This window comes from Lagenorhynchus albirostris, chromosome 5 (genome assembly GCF_949774975.1).
Source record: "Lagenorhynchus albirostris chromosome 5, mLagAlb1.1, whole genome shotgun sequence".
Lineage (NCBI taxonomy): Eukaryota > Metazoa > Chordata > Mammalia > Artiodactyla > Delphinidae > Lagenorhynchus > Lagenorhynchus albirostris.
This window is the reverse complement of record NC_083099.1, coordinates 110799591-110821893: the sequence shown is the minus strand read 5'-3', so window position 1 is coordinate 110821893 and position 22303 is coordinate 110799591. Positions and strand designations below refer to the sequence as shown.

The following is a 22303-nucleotide window of genomic DNA, read 5'->3' as shown; positions in this document are numbered from 1 at the left end:
TTAGTACCTCAGACCCATCATAGCTAGTAATCACTGAAGAATGAACAAGTCCTCAAAAGTTCCACTTTACTTTTCTGTTTAAAGTGGGTAAATTTTCCAAATTTTGCCAAATACATGTACTAACAACTTTCATCTCATAACATCTAACCACTTGTTTGGAAATTGATATGCTCGGATTTCTAATTATTAATAGCACAATGAATCCTGACAAACATCAAAGTAAATATTAAGACTGAAATAAAACCAAAGGCTAATTTCAGTTAGATAAAAAGCAACTAATCTTGGGAAATATTAGCATTACCTTTGTTAAGATTTAACAAACTCACTTCTACAAATGAGAGTATAACATGAAAAGTTTTTGGAGATTTACCTGTCATTTAAGTCAAGTAAACAGACACACTGAATGAATAAAATATTATTTTTCAAAGCAATATTTTTAATAATGTAGAACTGAAGAATATATGATACTAACAAATGAGTAGGTTCTAAGTAGAAGACATGAAATAAGGAAAACCTTGGAAAGTCAAATTAAAGTTACAAATTCAATCTGTATAGATTAATATCTATATATGTTTAGAATACAAATCAATAAAATAATGCTATAACATGATAAAAATATATAAATTACAAACCAGAAAAACTCTTAAGTAACTACTTGAAAATAAGTTATTGTATCTTTCACAAATATTTTTCTCCAGCTTCCTGAAGTTTGAGAGGCTGCTTTATGATAATAACCAAAAGTTAAAATAAGATCTTAGAAATAAGAAAACTGACAGGTTAATTAGTTCCCACTGCTTTCAATAATCTATAGTATACATAAAAATTGTCATTGTTCATATATTTCAGTGAGACCTGACTAAAGGCTTATTTTTTATTTTGATCAGGTGGCTCCCCAATATAAGTCTGTCATAGTTTATGATCTTTAAAAAAAAATCAAATATCCTTAGACAATAAAAAAAACCCTTCAACTTAAACCTTAAGCAAAAATTAACTCAAAATGGATGATAGACGTATATGTAAAATGTAAAACAATAAAACTTCGAGGAGAAAACATTAGAGGAAATCTTCAGATCCTAGAGCTAGACAAAGAGCTCTTATACATGACAACAAAAGTATAAACCATACACCAAAAAAAATCAATAAATTTCATCAAAATTTAAAACATTTGTTCTATGAAAGACCCTGTTAAGAAGATGAAAAGGCAAGCTACAGACTAGGATAAAATATTTGCAAACCAAATATCTGACAGAGTGGGGCTTCCCTGGTGGTGCAGTGGTTAAGAATCCACCTGCCAATGAAGGGGACACAGGTTCAGCCCTGCTCCAGGAAGATCCCACATGCTCCAGAGCAACTAAGCCCATGCACCACAACTACTGAGCCTGAGCTCTAGAGCCCGTGAGCCACAGCTACTGAGCCCGTGTGCCACAACTACTGAAACCTGCATGCCTAGAGCCTGTGCTCCACAACAAGAGAAGCCACCACAATGAGAAACCTGCACACCACAACGAAGAGTAGCCCCCGCTCGCCGCAACCAGAGAAAAGCCTACATGCAGCAACGAAGACCCAACACGGCTAAAAAAGACAAAATAAAATAAAATTAATTAATTAATTTCAAAATATATCTGACAAAGGACTTGTATCTAGAGTATGTAAAGAAATCTCAAAACTCAAAGGTAAAAAAAAGAAAAATCAATCCAGTTAGAAAATGGACAAAAGACATGAACTGAACATTTCACCAAAGAGGATATAAAGATGTCAAATAACACTGTAAAAGACTTTCAACATAATTAGCTATAAGAAAAATGCAAATTAAAACCACATTGGCTTATCACTACACACTTACTATAACAGCTAACACTTTAAGAAATGTATTACCAAATGCTGGGAAGGATGCAGATAAGATAGATCCCTCATACATTTGGGAATGCAAAATGGTACAGATACCATGAAAAACTGTTTAGCAATTTCATACAAAACTAAACACACATTTGTCATAGGACCCCAAAATTACACTTCTAGGAACTTCTCCCAAAGAAATAACACCTATATATAATAAACATAGCTTCACTGCAATATTTTTAATAGCCAAAAACTGGAAACAATCCAAATGTCCTTCAACAGGTGAATGGATAAACTGTGGCACATCCATTCAATGGAATAGTATTCAGTAACAAAAAGGAATGAACTATTGATATATGCAATTTGAATAGATCTCAAAGGCATATACTGAGTGAAAAAAAAAAAAAGCCAATCCATGCTGGAGAGGGTGTAGAGAAAAGGGAACCCTCCTATACTGTTGGCGGGAATGTAAACTGGTACAGCCATTATGGAGAACAGTATGCAGATTCCTTAAAAAACTAAAAATAGAGCTACTATATGATCCAGCAATCCCACTCCTGGGCATATAACCAGAGAAAACCATAATTTGAAAAGATACATGCACCCCAATGTTCACTGCAGCACTATTTACAATAGCCAGGACATGGAAGCAACCTAAATGTCCATCAACAAAGGAATGGATAAAGAACATGTGGTACATATATACAGTGGAATATTACTCAGCCATAAAAAAGAACGAAATAATGCCATTTGCAGCAACATGGATGGACCTAGAGATTATCATACTAAGTGAAGTCAGAAAGAGAAAGACAAATATCATATGATATCACTTGTATGTGGAATCTTAAAAAAGGGTACACATGAACTTATCTACAAAACAGCAACAGAGTGACAGATGTAGAAAATAAACTTATGGTTACCGGGTTGGGGGGGGCAGGTTGTGTGTGGTAAGGGGGAGAGGGATAAATTGGGAGATTGGGATTGACACAAACACACTACTATGTATAAAATAGGTAACTAGTAAGGACCTACTGTATAGCACATGGAACTCAGTACTCTGCAATGGCCTATATGGGGAAGAATCTAAAACAGAGTGGATATATGTATATGTATAACAGATTCACTTTGCTGTACACCTGAAACTAACACAACATTGTAAATCAACTATACCCCAATAAATTTTTTTTAAAAGCCAATCTTCAAAGATTACATATTCGCTGATTTAATTTATATAACATTCAAAAAATGAAAAAATATTATAGAAATGTAAAACAGATCAGTAATTCCCAGAGTTTAGGGATAGAGGGAGTGGGAATAGTATAAGTATAAAGGAATTCAGAATTCCTTTGTGGTGATGGAATGGTTCTGTATCTTCACTGTAGTGGCAGTTACATTAATATATACTTGTGATAAAACTGCAAAGAAGTGCAAGGAAAGACTGTTGAAAACTGAATAAGGTCTGCAGAGTGTATCAATGTCAATTTCCTGGTTTTGAAACTGCCCTACAGTTAAGCAAGATATTACCACTGGGGCAAGCTTGGCTAATAGTACAGGGGCCTTCTCTGTACTATTTTTGCAACTTCCTGTAGTTTATAATTATTTCAAAATAATTTTTTAAATCTAGTCTAACACAATTTGCAATTCTCTAAATTCACTATATTTTTTAATGTCCTCTAAAGGTACCTTAAATCTGCTACAACCAAACTTCAGTTTTGATAACACTCTTGTTTCTCTGTATTTCCTGCTTATGTGTTGAATTTGTGAGTAGAGGTTTCCCTAATACCGCATGGATAGCAGATAGTTTTCAGTAAAAGGCATTTTAGGGAACGGAACAAAAAGAGATCCATTCGCTTCACTACGCTGCTGTGCTTCACTAGCAAGCACAACTTGCACAACCAAAAGAGCACTGCCAACTGAAATGGTCAAGGGGATGGAAGACTCCCACATGGAAACAAAAAAATGCACAAATAAGCAAACAAAAATATGAGAGATTGTTAATGCTGAAAAATGAGAACTGGAGGGGGAAAAAATGCTTGGAAATGATGAATATGAATTTTTTTGTGAATCTCTATAATCCTGGAATAATCACCAATCCTCTTGAGAAAAGATTGTAAAACAGTGAAAAAGCAATGGTAACTCACACATTAGTTACTCATGTCCTCCAAACAGTAGCCTAAAATATCATTTTAGGTCATGGATAATAGACCTATAACCTCTTAGGAAAAAAAGAAACTAATATGACCCCACACACATTATTGATCTATTCTGACATCAAAGAGGAATCATTATGCTGTCTTTACAGTCAAAAGAGGAAAAAAAGAGGAATCCCATTCTTCCACAAATTGTTCTTTGGTCTACTGTCAAAGATGAAATACTGGGCTCCTCTGTGATGATAAAAATCTTATATTGCTATGGTAAGTCTGTAGCAGGTATGTTCTGAAGAACAAAGCTTACACATCTTAATCTTTTAAAAGAATAAAAAAGTATAATGTGAAAGCCCATAAACTTGCATGTAGTTAGGTAACAAAAGACAATTCATGTTTTAAAGACTGAGCATCAACTGTCATCCTTATTTTAGTTCTTTTCTTCTTTCTAACCCCACAAATACAATATTCTCCAAATAACTTAAAAATAAAGCAGATCTTTTTTTTTTTTTTCTTTTGCGGTACGCAGGCCTCTCACTGTTGTGGCCTCTCCCGTTGTGGAGCACAGGCTCCGGACGCACAGGCTCAGCGGCCATGGCTCACGGGCCTATCCGCTCCGTGGCACGTGGGATCTTCCCGGACCGGGGCACGAACCCGTGTCCCCTGCATCGGCAGGCCGACTCTCAACCACTGCGCCACCAGGGAAGCCCAGCAGATCATTTTTGAATGAGCCCAAGAGAACATGAAAAAGATCAGTAGTAACTGAAAAACTCATTTCCTCTCAAAACTTCCTATTTTTAAGAGTAAAATATCTATGAAATTAAAAAGAGAAGACAGAGGTGCTCCCCAAATCGTTGGGCCAGGGGCCTGAAGCGAAACCAGACAGGCTCATTTTGGACTAGGGCAAGCAAAAGTGTCTGTATTTGTCCCAAGAAAAGAATCCAGAGAAATACAGAAATCCAGAAATACAAGGTAGAGCAGAGTGAAAGCCATGCCCCAGAGTTTGGTGATACTGAGGGATGTGGCTGAAGACTTCTCTCAGAAGTGGAAATGCCTGGATTCTGCTCTGAAAGATTTGTACACAGCTATGATATTGGGGAACTACAGCATGGTATCACTGGGACTTTTTATCTTTAGCCAGACATTGTCGCCTCATTGGAGCAAAGGAAAGAGCCCAGGCAAACTGTGACAGATGAGACAAAAAGGCATTTCTCAGGAAGATACGCGTACAACTGAAAGCCTTGATTATGCAGGCTCACTTTCAGCTAAGGATGGCCATGCCATGGGACAGCTCTGATGAAAAATTTGTAAACTGCAAGAATGAGATGGAGTTTACAAGTAAACTAATTTATGCTTGGCTAAAATGGACATAGTGAGTTAGCTTGTACTCCTACTAGGAAGACAGATATGGGCCCTAGATATGCCCAGCCATCTTCTAAACGTTAGAATCAAGACCATATGTTAAGGATAGTAGAACCAAAAGATAAATGATGAGTCAATGCTAAGGCCCAAACCACTTACCCCCACTTTGTGAGAAATACAAACCTCTATTTCCATAACTCACAGTTTGCGGGATTTTCCGTTCTTTGAGGGTGTGTTCGGTTTCTGTTACGTACACCTAAACGCGTAACTGATTTTGTTTTGTTTTGTTTTGTTTTTGCTGTACGCGGGCCTCTCACTGTCGCGGCCTCTCCCGCTGCGGAGCACAGGCTCCGGACGCGCAGGCCCAGCGGCCACGGCTCACGGGCCCAGCCGCTCCGCGGCATGCGGGATCCTCCTGGACCGGGGCACGAACCTGCGTCCCCTGCATCGGCAGGCAGACTCTCAACCACTGCGCCACCAGGGAAGCCCTGATTATCACATTTTAGATTACAGACCTAGAGCACATACCCAGAAACTGTTTAATTGTAATTTATCCTTCAATGGATCTACTAAAATACACATGAGTATTCCATTCCTTTGTTTTATGTGTCTCATTGCAAATTCAGACATACTGAAAAGAACTGAAATCATCAAATAAAAAAAGAGAGGATAAAAAAGACAAGGCAAGACATGGGATTTAAATTTTTTTTCTTATTAATAGACCATAAGTTCAGACTCCACTAGATAATTCTTTCATTTGTAAACTTCTAAGCTGCTATTATGTATTTTTTCTTCTTATTTTCAAAGTCATTCCTGCTATTAGTAAACTCGGTATGACCATTCCTCCAAGCATCCGGAGTTCAGGAGGAAGAAAATCCCTGCAGCTGTTTGATGTCCAAGAACATGAACACTTAGCAGTCAGATGAAAGAAGAGAAAAGACAGAAACGGAAGATCAAGAGAAGAGTGATTTGGGGTTTCTGCAGGGTAGCATTTACCTCTCTCAATAAAGGGAGCTTTGTGCTCATTACGTCCCAGAATTCATCTTGCCTTCAGCTTGTAGTAAACTGGCAACTGCCTTATCATTTCCTGTCCAAATTAAAGATCAAAATTTAAACATATTCTTTTCTTTCTCCACTAGATTATGATTAAAATTACCACCTCCTCACCTCATTCACACAAATGCACTACTAGGAAAGAGAAGGAACCCCTTAAAGTAAAGATGCTGTTAAGCAGCAAAATGAAGAGTTGTGGGGAATTTCCGGTCAGGTTATTTATCTGATGGTTGATTTCAGGATACAGGATTAAAGAAGCGATATCTTTACATATATTCCTCATCCTCAAGAAACCCCTATAAGGTGGGTTCAATCCATATTTTTCAAAAAAAGAAACTGAGGTTCACAGAGGTTGACTAAGTTGCCCTCAAATTCGAAGCTGTTTAGCATTTACAACACCTAAAATTCAAGCTTCATCTTGCTCTTGTGCTTTGCAACATGGACACTCAGCCATGTTTTTTTTTCCATTTCACATGTGAAGAAGCTAAACTTAGGATCTCAGCTATTATCTTTTAAACATCAAAAATCGATCAGGTAAGTCACCATAACTTAATGTCAATTGTATAATAAATTAATGAATGTAGATTGTATAACAACGTGTGTTTAATGTGGAATTTTGCCTTCTGTTGATGTACTAGGTTCTTGCTACCCTAAACACAAAACAGAACAGGGGCTGCTCTTGGATCTTGAGCACAAAAAAAAAAAAAGACCTGGATTCTAAACAGTAGTGAGTATCTACTGATGAGTGGACATCACTACATGAAGAGAATCTACTCTTCTGTAAAACAGTAAAGTTACTTTAGAATGAAAGGTAGCTGAGAGCAGCAATTCTCTCCACTGAAAACCCTTTCATATTTTCCTTTAATATCTATAAATGTATAATTGAAGTTTTACACATGCTTTTAAATAGCAGCAGCATGATATGCTTATCAATCTAAAACGATAGCACATTTCACAGGGTCTGTGCTATCATCTCACTGACTAACTAGGGCCAGCCTGGTGGGAGCTGAACTGAATCCTCTAAGAAGTTACCACACACAGTCATTTCTCAGGAGATGGTGCAGCAGGCACCAGAGCCTAAACTAAACCAAATGCTCCATGGAGTCATTTTAAGGCAGTTTGAAAATGAGAAGAGGTCACAGCCTCTTGCCCATCACTGTAAAGAATTCAGGAGTGACTCTGGAGTTAGTACAGACCTCAGCTGCAAGGTGCAAAGGAATCTGCTACTAGTACAGAAGAGCAGGCCAGGTATGACTTATAATTTTTGGATTCTTCTTTGCCTTCTAGAATCATTGACATTTGACTTTCTTCAGAGCCTACAACTTGGCCAGGCACTGAGAGAAAAGTGCACCATTCAACTACAATATAAAATTTCTGCACCACGAGAATCAGTTTTTGGTGTGGTTGCTATTACATGAAATCTAAACATTCTAATTCTGATTAGATACCAGTGTAAAAGCTATTTTCATTTCTAACAAAATAGAGATGTGCACTGTAATTGTGATACTTAACACACTTGAGCTCACAAAAACCTGTCTTCCTATTCTTGAGCATGCAATTTGACCTGAGGCTCTCTTCAAACTGAATATTCCTTCAGTGATTAAACCCTTAGTCTCTGTGGAATATGGAAATATCTAATTAATAACAAATTGCTTTATTTTCTCTGGTTATTTTTAGCTTTTTCCTTGAACATACACTCCCCTACCCGAGACTGCCACACATAACTCCTGACAACTACTGCTTCTTCTCCTTCTGTCCATCCTAGTATTCCTAACATTTTTAGCTTAAGGTGAGCTTACCTGAGACTTACTGGTGTAGAAAAGAGAAAAACAAAAGTCAAAAGACATTCATTCAGTCATCTATTCATTCAAACACTGTACCGTTTCCTGTAGGCCAGGTACAGTTTTACAGACTGAGAATATAACAGTGAGCAAACAACACAGACAATGTGCCTACCCCTAGGAGCAAATAACCTAGTGGGAGATACAAAAGAGCAGAAAGACAACTACATGATTATTGATGATCACCCTTACAATACAGGTTTTCAAGGTGGTGGGTAAGAGGTGCAAAGAAGGTGTGAGGATGGGAAGAAGTCAGGGAAGGCATTTAATATATCTCTAGGCTGTGTCCTGAAGTACGTACAGGCACTAACAAGACAGAAGCAAAGTATGCATCAAGCAGAAGAAATAACATGTACAAAAGCCATAGCTGGACCCATGGCTAGACCAAAACAGGTGGCATCCAAGACTGGATAATATTCTGGCACACTTCAAATTGATCTTTAAACATTTGGTAAAGATCTATCTTATGGGGTAGAGAAAAATTATTTTCTATTAATAAAAATTAAATATAGAAATGGGTTCCCTTTTTAATTCATTTCTACTAAGCCAAAAGCATCATTCTTCTGGTAAAGATCAGAAAATGTTTCTAGTTCTTGACCTCTCCTGCCTTTTACTCAGTGATCCTTCTAGACTCCTTACTTCTCACAAGCCTACACAAAATAAAAAATGAAAATCTTCAATATTTAAGAAAGGACTACATGTGTAAAATAGGTATCATGTTTCCAATTTATTCTAGTGATATTTTAGTGCCCCTTATAGAATAGCCCCCAGACATCCTAGCTACCTCTTTACACTTAGCCCCCTTCTGATTAGGTGGTACAGAGTGAGAAGGACGATCCAAAGATGAGGCTAAAAAGGTAAACAGGAACCAGATAATACAGAGTTTTGTAGGTCACAAGAAAGAGACTACACTGTACCTTAAAAGCCATGGAATTGTTGAGAAGATTTGAAAAGGGAGAACTGTGAGGCTGTTTTTATAAACCAGGCTAGAGATGCTAGCAACTTGAGTAGCAGAAGAGCAGTAGGAATACAGTGTGGCATATACTTGAAAAGTAGTTAGGAGCTACTACTGACTAGACTTAGAGATAAAAAGAAGGGGAGAGGAGTAATTAAGGATAAGTCTTAAGTTTTAGGCTTGAGTAGTTGGTAGAGGAGGATAACACACACTGAGATAAGGTATAAAAGGACAATCAGGCTTGGGATGAAAAACCCTAAGTTCAGTTTTATACACATTGAGTTTTATACTTACAGTACATCAAAATGCAGATATTTATAAATAAGACCAGGAGACTAAGACCAGGGGAGATTTAGGGTGAAGATAGATGTGGGCAGCCTCAGTACATAGATGGAATTCATGGGATGGATGAGAATACTTAGGGAAAGTATGTGTATAAAACAGAAATACATAAAGGAACCTAGGGAAGAGCCCTGAGAATCTCTTATACTAATGGTCTGAAAGAGGCTGAGGAGAAACCACCAGAGATAATGGAAGAAAAGCAAGAGTACACATCATGGCTTCAAGGATCTAATAAGTGGTCCAAAATTTCCAATGCTAGAAGTAAAGAGAAAGAAAGAGGTATTCACTAAATTACCAAGAAGTCATTTTTTGTGAATTTGCTGAAACAATTTTATTAAAGAAAGATTAATCCCAGCTGCAGCAAGCCATGTGAACAACTCATCACAACCGAATCTCGGATTCTTCATCTGTAAAACAGGAAAAACAAAAATACCCACCCTTCCTACCTTGTAGTTTTGTTATTAGGGTTAAATTAAATACTATAACATATGTAAAAGTTACTATATAAACAGAGGGTATAGACAAGTGTTACTGTAACTGTGTTGTTCATCCTCCTGTTCACAAATGTCAGTTTTCTCTTCCACCCACGTGGTTGATAAGTCACATTTGACTTACACTGGCCAATATGTGTATCAGCATAAGTGGCTGATTGCTAGGCAAAAGCTGTAAGAAATAGTGCCTAGTTCAAAATGTTCTCTGTTCCTTGCCCCTGCCACTGTAGAAGCATGTTTCAAAATGATGACTTCATCAGCCTAGATCCTTGAATGACTGCCATGAGGAGAGCCTGACTCATGCTGACATGTAGCATGGGGACAAATAATGTTTTTTTAAAAACACTACGATGTTGGAATTATGATACAGCAACTAATTGCAGCACAAATAACAGGTGAAAAAAGCAGGAAAGCCAAGAGGAAAATCCTATCTTAGGAGGTAATCAATGAGACATCACAGGGCCTGTCACCCACGCTAATGTCTAATTTGTATTTTACGGCACAGAGTAATTCACTAACCCTCACGCTTGATTCAACATTCCTACAGTTACAGAAAAGGTAAACAAGAACAAAGGTACATAATGGAATTTCTAATGAAGACACAGTGTTTGGGAAAGAATAAGACAGTCCATCAATGAGAAACCGCCTCCCCTATCACCATTATACTGTTGCTATTTGTACCCTAAATTTTCTTCACTCCTTAGTAAGCATACTTTGCATCTACGTTTGACTGGTTGTATATTTGTGTTAGGCCAAAGACACACTGCCTAAGTGGGTTATTAGAAATGAATGGAAAATAGGAAAAGTAATCAGGACCACACTTAAGGAAGGAGAAATTCTTTTATTCTTCAAATGCTAACAGTAAAAGTTACTGCTGCCAAACGCCAAATTACTATTTGATATGCCTAAAGGGAACATGTGTGCTGGAAAATGGCAATTACTCAGAACCAAGGCCAGAAGTAGAATCCAGGTCAGAGTGAGGCACAAGGACCCACTGGACCAGCCTTTTCATCAAGAACACTGGAGTGCTCCCACTTCTTTATTCTGGCCTTTGTCCCTCTCATTAGTTCTGACAAACCATGAAAGAGGATCAAAACTGCTTCAATCCCAACGGAGCTGAAGTGAATTACATGAAAGAAACACTTAACAAGGGAGGTTTGTCTACTTGTAATCATTTTTTTAAAACAGAGAGGGGAGAAACGGAGACAAAACACTTCCACAACTCTGCTTTTAGAAATGTCTTACGTGTCATTTTACAAAGCATCCAAGTAAATTAGTGTCATCAAAAAAGTCGGATCACCATCTTTTGCTCTAAAATTTTTTACTATTTCTAAATCAAATCCAATCCTGAACAATGAAGATTATACACTAAATTTCTTTGAAAGCACATATTGTAAACACTGAAGGCAATTTCACAAGGCTGCTCCCCAAATGACTTACATAAAGGCCCAACATCTGATTAACTTAGCAACAGCTCAAGGTGACTCCTTTGAGGACCCATGCATTAGGATATACAAGCTCTGGAATGAAGTGTTGTATTCAACTTTGTGTCCCTTACTTTTTGTTCCTAAAGGAACAGTTGCTTAATAAACAGTTGCTGAATTGAGTACAGGTAATAAGTGACAATGCCAGGTCATGAACCTAAGACTTTTATTTTCCCAAACTCCAAATCAACCATGTTTCATTACCCCCAATGCTGCTTCTTGCCAAGTAACTACTAGAAGTTTTCTATTACTTGAAACTGTGACTAGGTATTCTGTTGCCATGGTAATTTTCAAGTGGCTCTGCTAAAAGGGCAGAAACCATTAAATCACAATGTGCTTATCTCACAAATATAACTACTATAACTACTAGCATAACAACTATTTTAGTCTTAAAAATTATACCTTTTAAGTTCAGCTGACTACTGCAATTATTATCCTAGCAACTTCAGCATGATAGGAGACAAGCTAAAAGTAAAGCATACTAAGTGGGCCTCTAGAAGTCTGGCTTTCCTCGCCTTTCTCCAGCTTCAGGATGGCAATGCCAAACACGGGTTAGTACTCGTCAATGATGGCCCAAAGGGTAAAAAACAAAGACCAAGATAAGCTTAATCTTCTCTGAGAGGGAGAATATTAACAAGGAAAGAAAAGCTGCCTGAAAGAATCCTATATAAAATAACAGTATTTGCTATAAAATAAGCGAGAAGGCTTTAAAAACGCAATTACACAGGCGAGGTGTTATGCACCCGCTAATTCACAGGACCACTCTGGTCCGTGGAACGGTCAGAAAACCTGCAGTGCAGTTGCCTAACTCCGCACCAGCACCTGAGGAAACGGCTGCTGGCAGCCAAAGCACACACCCAGTGGCGCAAAACTGCCGATTCGAAGGGAGGGGAAAGGGATGAGGAAAGTTTATTCAGCGCTTCTGCCTCTAGTCCATCGGCAAGAGTTGTCAACCCACAACTCCGGAAGCCATTCAACCCAATTACCGGACTCAAGTCGTCGCCCAAGCCCGGAAGTTGCTACCACCAAGGTGGGGGGCGGGGACGGCGGGGGTGGAGCCGGCGAGGGGCGGGGCCCGCACGTCCGAGAGCCAACAGGCGTTCCCAGCCGCAAGCTCGCGGCTGGAAGGCGGGCTGCTGGGTTCTGTGGAGGAGGTGGGGGTGGGCAGTGGGGTGTGGGGCGGGGTGAGTCGGGGGACAGTACCAAGGTGGGGCTGTACCTGCGCTGGAAGTCCGGAGCGAAGGGCTTCAGGTACGGGTCTATTTCTAGAAGTCGGGCTAGTTCGGGCACGTCCGCTAAGGCAGCGGCCAGCGCCTCCTCAGAGGATTCGGACCGAGCCTCCCGAGCCGGGTGACCCGCCGGAGCCGCCATCTTCCGTCGCAGCCCGAGTAGCCGAGGCCCGAGAGGGTCGAGTGGAGGGGGAGCGGGAGCTCTAGCCGGGAGAACGCCCAGGCGAACCTAGGCAAGCCGCAGGAGGGCCAGTCCCTTTATAGCCGGAGAGGACGGCCGCCTGTCCCACTTCTCCCCCCGCCGGCAGGGAGGAGCAGGACCCGGAGTGATCCCCGGACGCACGTCCCGAGAGGGGAGGAGGCGCCAGGCCTCTCCGCCTACTCACGCGGCTCGCACTGGGAGGCCGCGGAGACCTGCCCCTTCCTCCCCCTGCGTCTCTGCCCCGGTGCCCAGGACACCCCAGGAGGCGGTCCTGAGCGGACCTCGCTCAGCCTTGACCACTCTTACCCTGCCCCATTCTTGGCTGCGGAGAACCGCCGTGCCACTCCCCAACCCCCCCCAGTTTTTCTTTCTTTGAACAAGTCTCACTGGCGGCATGCCCTTCAAATGGATATATGGTTTTCTTGGAAGGGACTTCTCTAAGTTCTGAGAGAATCCTGTAATCGTCCCAGAGATACTCTGGTGTTCTGGTGTTATTCTCTGGGTTACCAACGACTGAGAATTGGAATTATGAAAACTTTTACCATTCCCCATAACCTCAAAAAGAAAGAAAGAAAAAGGCCCTTTTTCCTTTTAAAATAATTGCTGTAAACAAACGTTTCAACAATTAAACTATTCTTAATGAGACAAACGATACAGGGAAGAGCATTAGAATTCAGCTGTACCACTTACTAACGAAGTGATAAGGCCTAAGAATGGGGGTCGCTAGGTAGTCTACCCCACTTGGAACTTATATTCTTTCATTCCCATTAACTGACGGGTTTCTAGCTCACAGATCCTTTTTTAAGAGTACAGAATTGTGCACCGAGACAATTGGGCCCAGCAACGCAGGAGTTTCCAAGCTACTTTGTACTTAGAAACTGGAGAGGCTTGGAGTATATCTGTCCCAGTTAAGTTCGAGGTGTGGACAGTCCAAGGGGCTATGGAGAAGGACGTGTTGATCAGTCATGGACCTTGAATTTTAAAATGTTCAAAACATTTTTTGTGAAGGAGTTAATAAGGACTTGATGAAAGATATCTAGGAACAGAGGGCCTCAAAGTGAAAGAGTGGAGGACTTGGAAAACCTTCAGAAAGGCATGTCGTATTTCCCATAAAGATGACAACATGCAAACATTTGTAAATTATAAAACAACAGTTGAAACTCAGAAGCAGGATACCCAATAGATCCACAGACCTGTATCTCCAATCCTAAACTTTTCTCATAAATCCTGCCTATTGAAATCTGTGTTTAGCTGGTTAAGAGTCCTAAACCAAGTATCTCCAAGACATACCCTAAGTCAGTCTTCTCATCCTTTCTGCTGTCACTCTTAATGCAGGCAGCCTTCCTCTCTCATTTGGACTAACATATCTAAGGGCTTCCCCTTTCTCTTTTTCACCTCCAATCCATTCTCTAGTGTTTCTCAAGCTTTAATGTGCATATGAATCACCTAGGGATCTTGTTAAAAGAACAGACTTTCAGTTCTGAGTGGTGCCTCATATTCTGTAATTTTAACAAGCTCAGGGGTGATGCTGCCTCTGCAGGTTGGAAGCACAGTTTGAACCATAAGGCTCTATGCAAGGAATAAATCATACAATTTAAATGGCATGCTTGGTTCACCTGGAGTTAAAAATAAACTCCCTACTCTTCCCTAACAAGGCTTCCATAATCTGGTCCCTGCCTACCTTTCCACTGCTTATCATTCTCTGGCTTTACTATTCTGTAGTCACACTGACTTTCCTGAAACTCACTAAGCACTTTGTAGCCTCTGAGACTTTACTTGCCCTTCTCTCTATTGAGAGTTCACTTCCCATAGCTGTTTCCTTCCCAGCGTTCATTGAGGTCTCACCATAAATGTCGACTCATCTCTGAGAAGCCTCTAATTCCACTATCTAAATATCTCAATATCTTCTCTCCTATGCAACAGTTAACAAAATTTGTGTATCTTTTTGTCTTTTATTTATTGATCTCCCACTTTAGAATGTAAACTCCAAGAGAGCAGGGACCCATTCTACCTTGTTCACTATTGAAAAAGTATTCATTGAAATCCCATGAGCCAGCCAGTTTCCTAGGTACTGGGGATTAGTGATGAATAATACAAGTCCCAGGTGTCATAAAGCTCACAGAATAGGTAAATCTGTAGAGACAGAAAGTAGAGTATTGGTTTCCCAGGGCTGAAGGAAATAGAGAATGACTGCTAATGGGGAGAGGGTTTCTTTTAGGGTTGATGATAATTTTCTAGAATTGATTGTGGTCATGGTTGCAGAGCTCTGAGGCTAGACTCAAAACTATTGGAATTGTACACTTTAAGTAGGTGCATGGCATGTGGATTATAGCACAGTAAAGGTGTTTTTAAAATACCAAAAAAGAACTTTTAAAGTATAAATAATATGAAATATACTCTTTAAAACTAACAGATAACCCTGTTGAAAATTACTAGGAGAAAAAAAAGAAAAACAGAGATCTGTGACCAAACTCTAGAGAGAGAAGTAGAAAGTAAGTAACTTTAAATAAAAACCAGCAGTGATGATAAAGGAGAATGTGGTTTCTGAGAAGACAAAGGAGAGATTCCAGAAAGAACAGAGTGATAATAACCCTTTTATCTTTAATAATGTCATTGATAACCCAGGTTCCTTGGTTCTTTCATTTCCTCATTGTGTAGGCTTTGACCTCAATTTTGTCTCCTCATTGTTATAAAATGGCTGCCACAGCTCTAAGTGGCACTTCTTCATAAGGCCACATTTAAAGAAAAGGAAAATGTTTATACCGTGCATCTTTGCCTAAGGGAAAACTCCTTCATAGCTCTGGCTAGAGCTAGGTCACATACCCACCCCTACACCACTGACATAGAGGACTATGACTACCATGCTTGGTTTAAATTAACTGTGATTCACTACTTGAATTGGGTCCACCTTCCCTTACTGCATTGCTGCCCAACATCTTGATAAAATGGTGATTCAACTGACATGGAAAAGCAGGATGGATAATCATGTCTGCCACATTTTCCTTTGCTACCCATCCTAGATTCCACTGCCCATGAAACTTGCCAGTGTTATTAACTATCTTGTATCCTTACCATACTTACATGGCAAAACCTCAACCTACAGTTGTTGACTTTGCCTTCCCCATACCTACCTCCAGACTGCTTCTGGGGAATACCAAAAAACAAACAAAACTCCATAACTGTAGAAACAAAAACCCTTCCTCATGCAAGGCAATCACAATTTTACAGGCCATACACTGCATAAGGTATGCCCAACCAAGAGGGCAAATGAAGGTATTTGCCCTGAGGAAGAAGAGGCATTTCCTTTGCATGAAGGTGCCTCTCCCTCCTCAAGCTATGAAACCTTAGGAGTGTGCCCACCAACAGGAGGCACTTCTTCCTAAATCACAAAGGTGAGTGGCAGCCCTGCCCTCAATTCTCTTCCTCTCCCTTGACCATAACACTCTTTCTTCATTGACAAGTGCTTGAGAGACTGTCTCATTTACTGTTTGACACACTGTGGGCTCACTTATGTTTCTACTATATTGAAACTCCTCTTTCCAAAACATGCAAAATCACCTAGCTGCTAAACCCAATGGGCAGTTTTCAGTTTTCCTATTTAATCTGAAGATTTGGAACTGCGGATCATTTTTTTCTCATCTATTGAGAAAGAAAAGTGTAGAAAGTTGTGACAGAATTTGAGCTAATAAAGATCTTTAGCCACTGTGAGATATGAGAAAGAAAACAAGTCAAGCACAAGAGGATTCCTGAATAATGATGAGAGCATAACAGAGGCTGGATATCGGACACCTGAAATAGTGCCACATGGCCCAACCATTAGTTTTTGTTCATTGCTTGCTAAGCTGGGTGTGTGAGCTCAAAAAAATAAGTTTGAATGAAGCTAGAGTTGGACACTTACAGGATGAGAATAGTAGAAGATTAGTAGGGCTGAGAAACTTGTGCTGGTGACCATGTCACATAAAACTTAGCCATGGAATTCAGTTAGTAAGGGTGGTTAAAACAATAAGGGAATTAAAAGATCTTTGTTAGTGCTAGATACTGATTTAGCAAGGATAAGAAAAGTGGTTGACAAAAAGTGATTGAAAGTTGTTTGTGGTTAGATAAGAGCAGTGACTGGACTTATCCAGACTGCCTGAGTTCTCATCAGAGCAACCCCACGTAAAACTTGGCAAATTACTTTGCCTCTCTATGCCTTCATTTTCTCTTTTTTTCTAAATTTTATTGGAGTATAGTTGATTTACAATGTTGTGTTAGTTTCAGGTGTACAGCAAAGTGATCCAGTTATACACATACATATATTCATTCTTTTTTAGATTCTTTTTTTGTATAGATTGTAACAGAATATTGAGTAGAGTTCCCTCTTGATATACAGTAGGTTCTTGTTGGTTATCTATCTTATATATAGTAGTCTGTGTGTGGTCATCCCAAGCTCCGGATTTATCCCTCACCCCTCCACATTTCCCCTTTGATAACCATAAGTTTGCTTTCGATATCTGTTAAGTCTGTTTCTGTTTTGTAAATAAGTTCATTCGTATCATTCTTTTAAATTAGATTCCACATATGAGTGATATCATATGATTTTTGTCTTACTCTCTCTAACTTCCCTTCTCTCTAGGTCCATCCCCTATACCTTCATTTTCTTAATTGCAAAGTATAGTGAGGATTAAATAAGAATAGTTAATTATTTAATGAGTTCTTAGGATAGTGTCTATCATATAGTAAGCACTATATGTGTTAGCTATAATTATTACTGTTATTATTAATGGATAATATACTTACTTTAGGAGGAAAGTATGGCTTTTCCATCCCTATATCCATAACACACATTCCAATTTCTCCATATTAATATTTAACTTATTCATTGATTCTGGATATGGAATACTTAAACATGGAGGAAACATGAGGATGGGTAGTTTTATTTATTTTACAAATTAAATATTTGAATGCCTACTATTTGTAAGGCATTATAGTAAAGCATTATGATCACGTAAAGAACTTTGATATAATCCATTAAGATATTCACAATATTAGACAATTCATACATGAAAATTTAAACAATGACAGCTCAAATAGTATACAGTTGTACTGATACCATATTTTAAAATTTAATGAAATTTTAAAGTCCTATTATTTGTCTTCCTTCCTCTTGCTCTTTCTCCCTCTGCCCCTCAGTACTATAAGTATTATCTTCTTTGAAGTAATGGAATTTAATTAGATATATATTCCTTGAAATTTCTCCATTGAAATATTCTAAAACTTGATAAGGCAATGGTTACACAATTCTATAAATTTATAAAAATATCATTGAATTATACATTTAAAAAGGTGAATTTTATGGTGTATAAATTACAACTCATAAAGGTAGTTTAACAGTTTATCTTGCATAAGACTGTAACTAAGACTCTCCATTGAAAAGGTGGATCGAATGGCTGGCAAGTATCGGTATCCCAGTCTCTAAACTGACATCCACTTATTTCTGGATTAAATTCAGCAGAGGCAATGGCCAGCCAAACGTCCCCTTTACCGCCTGCCAAGCCTCTCAGGGGACCCTGGAGGAAGAGAAGTTCATTCTGTCTTCAGACTCATTCACCCTCTCACCTCTCTACTTAGATGGCCAAGTGGTGAGTGTTCTCTACTTAGATGGCCAAGTGGTGAGTGTTCAATGTGATGGTGATTGTTACCACCTGGAAACCAGAGTGAGGCGAACAACTTTTCCAGAGATGGTATTTAATTGTTTTTAGGTGATAATCATTTTTCAATTACTTTTGTCCTAAGTTGTATGAGAACCAGTAACATAAAGGTGAAAGGCTCTAATTTTTGTGGCAGATCCTCTGAGCATCTGGTCCTCTCCATTAGAATTTAAGCAATTTCGTTTTACCTCAGACCTACTCAAGAAAAACAGTCATTTTTATTTCACTCAAAGTACAGGCATCCTTTCTGCCTTTATGTTATCTCTAGTGATTATTTTATATCTGAAAATTTCAGTACTTCTCAATTGTTTCTTATTTGAAAGTTTTGCAAACTTTCAGGTACAAGATCTTGTAAGAAAGAATCAGGTAGCTGAGCTTATCGTAATGGAGTCATTCTGTAAAGATTGCGGCGATTCTTCAGAATAATAGTTAATAACACACTGCTTTCTACAGTCTAGGAGAACTATTTTATACTGCCTTTCAGGAAGGTGACTATGAAGGATAAATGCAAGTTTTTTTTAAAGACTTAAAAATTAAACAAAAAAAATTAAAACAATGTATCTGTCAACTTTACCTAAATGAAACTCAGGTCTCTGGCAAACCTTGCCAGTCCAGAACCAAGCAGAGAGCCAGAAAATGGGGTAGCGGGGCAGGGGCAGGGGCTTTTTATCATATAAAATTTGTCACAAAGCCCATGGGTTAAAGCCTCTTGTAATATGCTTATAGGAAGTTACCTCCTACCCCCATCACCTATTATATATAGTAGCTTGAATGGTGGTCGCCCAAAAGATATGCCCATGTTCTAATCCTTAGAACCTGTGAATGTTACCTTATTTGGGGAAGGTCTTTGCAGATACAATTAGATTAAGGATCTTGAGGAGATCATCCTGGATAATCTGGATGGGTCCTAAATCCAATGAGAGTGTCCTTAGAAGAGAACTGCAGAGGAGATAATCAGAGAAGAGAAGGCAATGTGACTGTGAAGGCAGAGATTTGAGTGATACAGCCACAAGTCAGGGAATACCAACAGGCACCAGAAGGTGGAAAAGGCAAGGAACAGATTCTTCCCAGAGCGTTCAGAGGAAATATGACCTTGCCAACACCTTGATTTCAGACTTCTGGGCTCCAGAACTGTGAGAGAATAAATTTCTGTTGTTTTAACTCACCTAGTTTCTGGTAATTGGTCTTGACAGCCTTAGGATACTGATAGACCTATTCAGTTTTTTTAAAATGAGTTCTCAATGATTGCAGATGGGAAGCCGCAAATCACATGGCTGAGGGATTGCTTTAGAACAATAATTGGCTTATATACATACCACCTATTCAAAAATAGGATTTGAGGTAGTTAATAAAAATACTTGTGTTAAATGAAACAATACTTGACAAAAGCAAAAAAACAACAAATCAGAACAGAAAAAATCCATGACATTTGAGCTCAGACCTTAGTTCTTAGGTTCCTAGAAGTAGCAAAAGCAAAGAAGGAAAGATGTTAGGTATTTATAATTCCATAAAGTTTGAATTGTTTTTACTAGTTAGAAATCTATAAATGATGGGTATTGAGTAACATTTTGAATAATATACTTGGAATCCAATTTTAGATTAACTACAAAGGGCTTTCCTAGATAGTTTTTTCCTATGGATAGCAGTATGTTATTGTTGTAATGAGCATAGACCTTGGAAATAGGCTGCCTGGGTTTAGATCTCTGCCAGTCACTTGCTGTGTGACCATGGCAAGTTAATCTCTTTGTGCCTTAATTTCCATTTCTGTAAAATGGGAATGATAATAGTGTCTGCTTTCATATTGAGAAGATTAAATGGCTCAATACATATAAGGTATTTAGAACATAGCATATAATAATCATTCAATAAATGCTAGCATTTATATTTCTTCAAAGGCAAAACAATAGCAAAGGACAGTGATGTGTTCCATATACAAACTTTGCAATAATCTAGATTAGTACAAAGGTTCTGGTGGACACTAACACTGAACTGAGGTTTTCTAAAGAAACTCTCTAACCAGGAACCAGTGTGTTCCTTGGATCAATGTTAGTAAACAAATGCTTGTTACCAATCCATAAAGAAAGATATAGGAATTGAGAGAAAGTGCTTAAAAACTTCAGTGTCAATTTGAATAATTTTATATCTGAAATATATAATATAAAAAATGTGGGCTTGTATTTGACATTTTATAATTTTTATTTCTCTAAAAAAATGATTTTAATTTTATTTTATGAAACTAGTAATACATGACTGATTGTGGGGGAAATAACTTTTCCTTCATCACTTGTAGTTTGATAAGCTTTGTGCTAGACAGAACCAGAACTCTTCACAGAAAATTTGTTATCTGCAAGTACCCTGATGAGTACAAGCTAGGTACTCCCAAATTCTCATTTTTTAAAAAAAGGGATTATACTGACTTGGAACATTTTAAAAATAATTAGAATTTATGTTTTACATGTTCAAGGTCAAAGCTAAATTATTCACATAGGGCCTTTTCAGAGATGCTGATCTATTCAAATTGCATTGTAAGATGACCATGCCAAGTTATTGAAGGACAAATTGTAAAGGGTGGGGAGGTTGGCTAGGATACTACCCTGTTACATATTCTTTAGGTAGAAATGTCTTTGGAGTTGCATATGTTGAGCCCACTGACAATAAAGAAACAGGCAAAGGATGGCTCAAAAGACTATAAAATGCCTATTTACTAAAGCAAAATAATCTGGATGCTTTAACCATAAACCTAGTCATACCATATTCTGCTATAGGACATAAAGTTTTAACCTGAGAATAATAATTTCTCATATTTTGGACTTTGAACATATTTGAATTCTAGACTCAAACTCCGTCATTTATGAGCCATATGACCTTGGGCAAGTCACTCTCAAAACTTCAGTTTCATCTTCTATAGTATAGATTGTAGTAAAGCATATCATTGGGAAGATATGACATTACAGTATGATAATATCAAGACCATCACTGGAAAGGTACTGGCCCAAGTCAACTCAATTAATTTAGGAAGAGAAGGCAGAATTGAGCTATTATGACTATATCTAATAAAAGTTACAGCAGGTAGCCTTCCCAACTCTTCCTTCAGCCCAATAGAAGGACTCTCCTAATTGCCCCACCCAAAGGACAAAGAGCTCTGATAATATTGGGGTGGGTGAGTTATAATTATGATAGATTATAATGCTTTAGGATACTGCTTGTGTAAAAATTAATGACAGTCATCTTCAAAATTAGCCTTTGCAACATTACATTTCTAAATTCCATATAGTATATAATTGTGTCTTTTTTTTCCCAAGGAAGTTCTCTTTAAAACTAAATTATAGAGAAAAAAGAAGCTGACATAAATTAACTTTGGAAAGCACTGTTTTGACTATATACTGTAAGGGAAAATAAAGAACTATACATAAACACTGTAATCTAATTGGTAAATTTATTTTTCACAAGGGTATGGGCTAGGAATTCTGCAATTCTGCTAGGCTACTCTGCATGTCCCACAATTGAAAAAAATAAGTAAATAAATTGTAGACAATGGAAGCCAGGTTTCTGGCTGTCAGAGATTGAGGTTATAAATAAGCAATGGGGGAAAGATAGCATAGACCCTGTGGTGCTAGAGTCAGAGATAGGAATATGAACTCAGGTACACACACACACACACACACACACAC

General features: G+C 38.4%; 1 protein-coding gene across 1 annotated transcript in view; it reads right to left on the bottom strand.

Annotated features, from left to right (window-relative positions):
- GBE1 (1,4-alpha-glucan branching enzyme 1) overlaps positions 1 to 12968 on the bottom strand; it is a 290929-nt gene extending 277961 nt beyond the window's left edge. Inside the window, exon 1 of the mRNA XM_060150750.1 lies at positions 12731 to 12968. Within this exon, the coding sequence (XP_060006733.1) occupies positions 12731 to 12882 (152 nt within the window). The 5' untranslated portion in view covers positions 12883 to 12968. The remainder of the gene's footprint in view (positions 1 to 12730) is intronic.
- Between the last annotated feature and the right edge of the window lie 9335 nt (positions 12969 to 22303).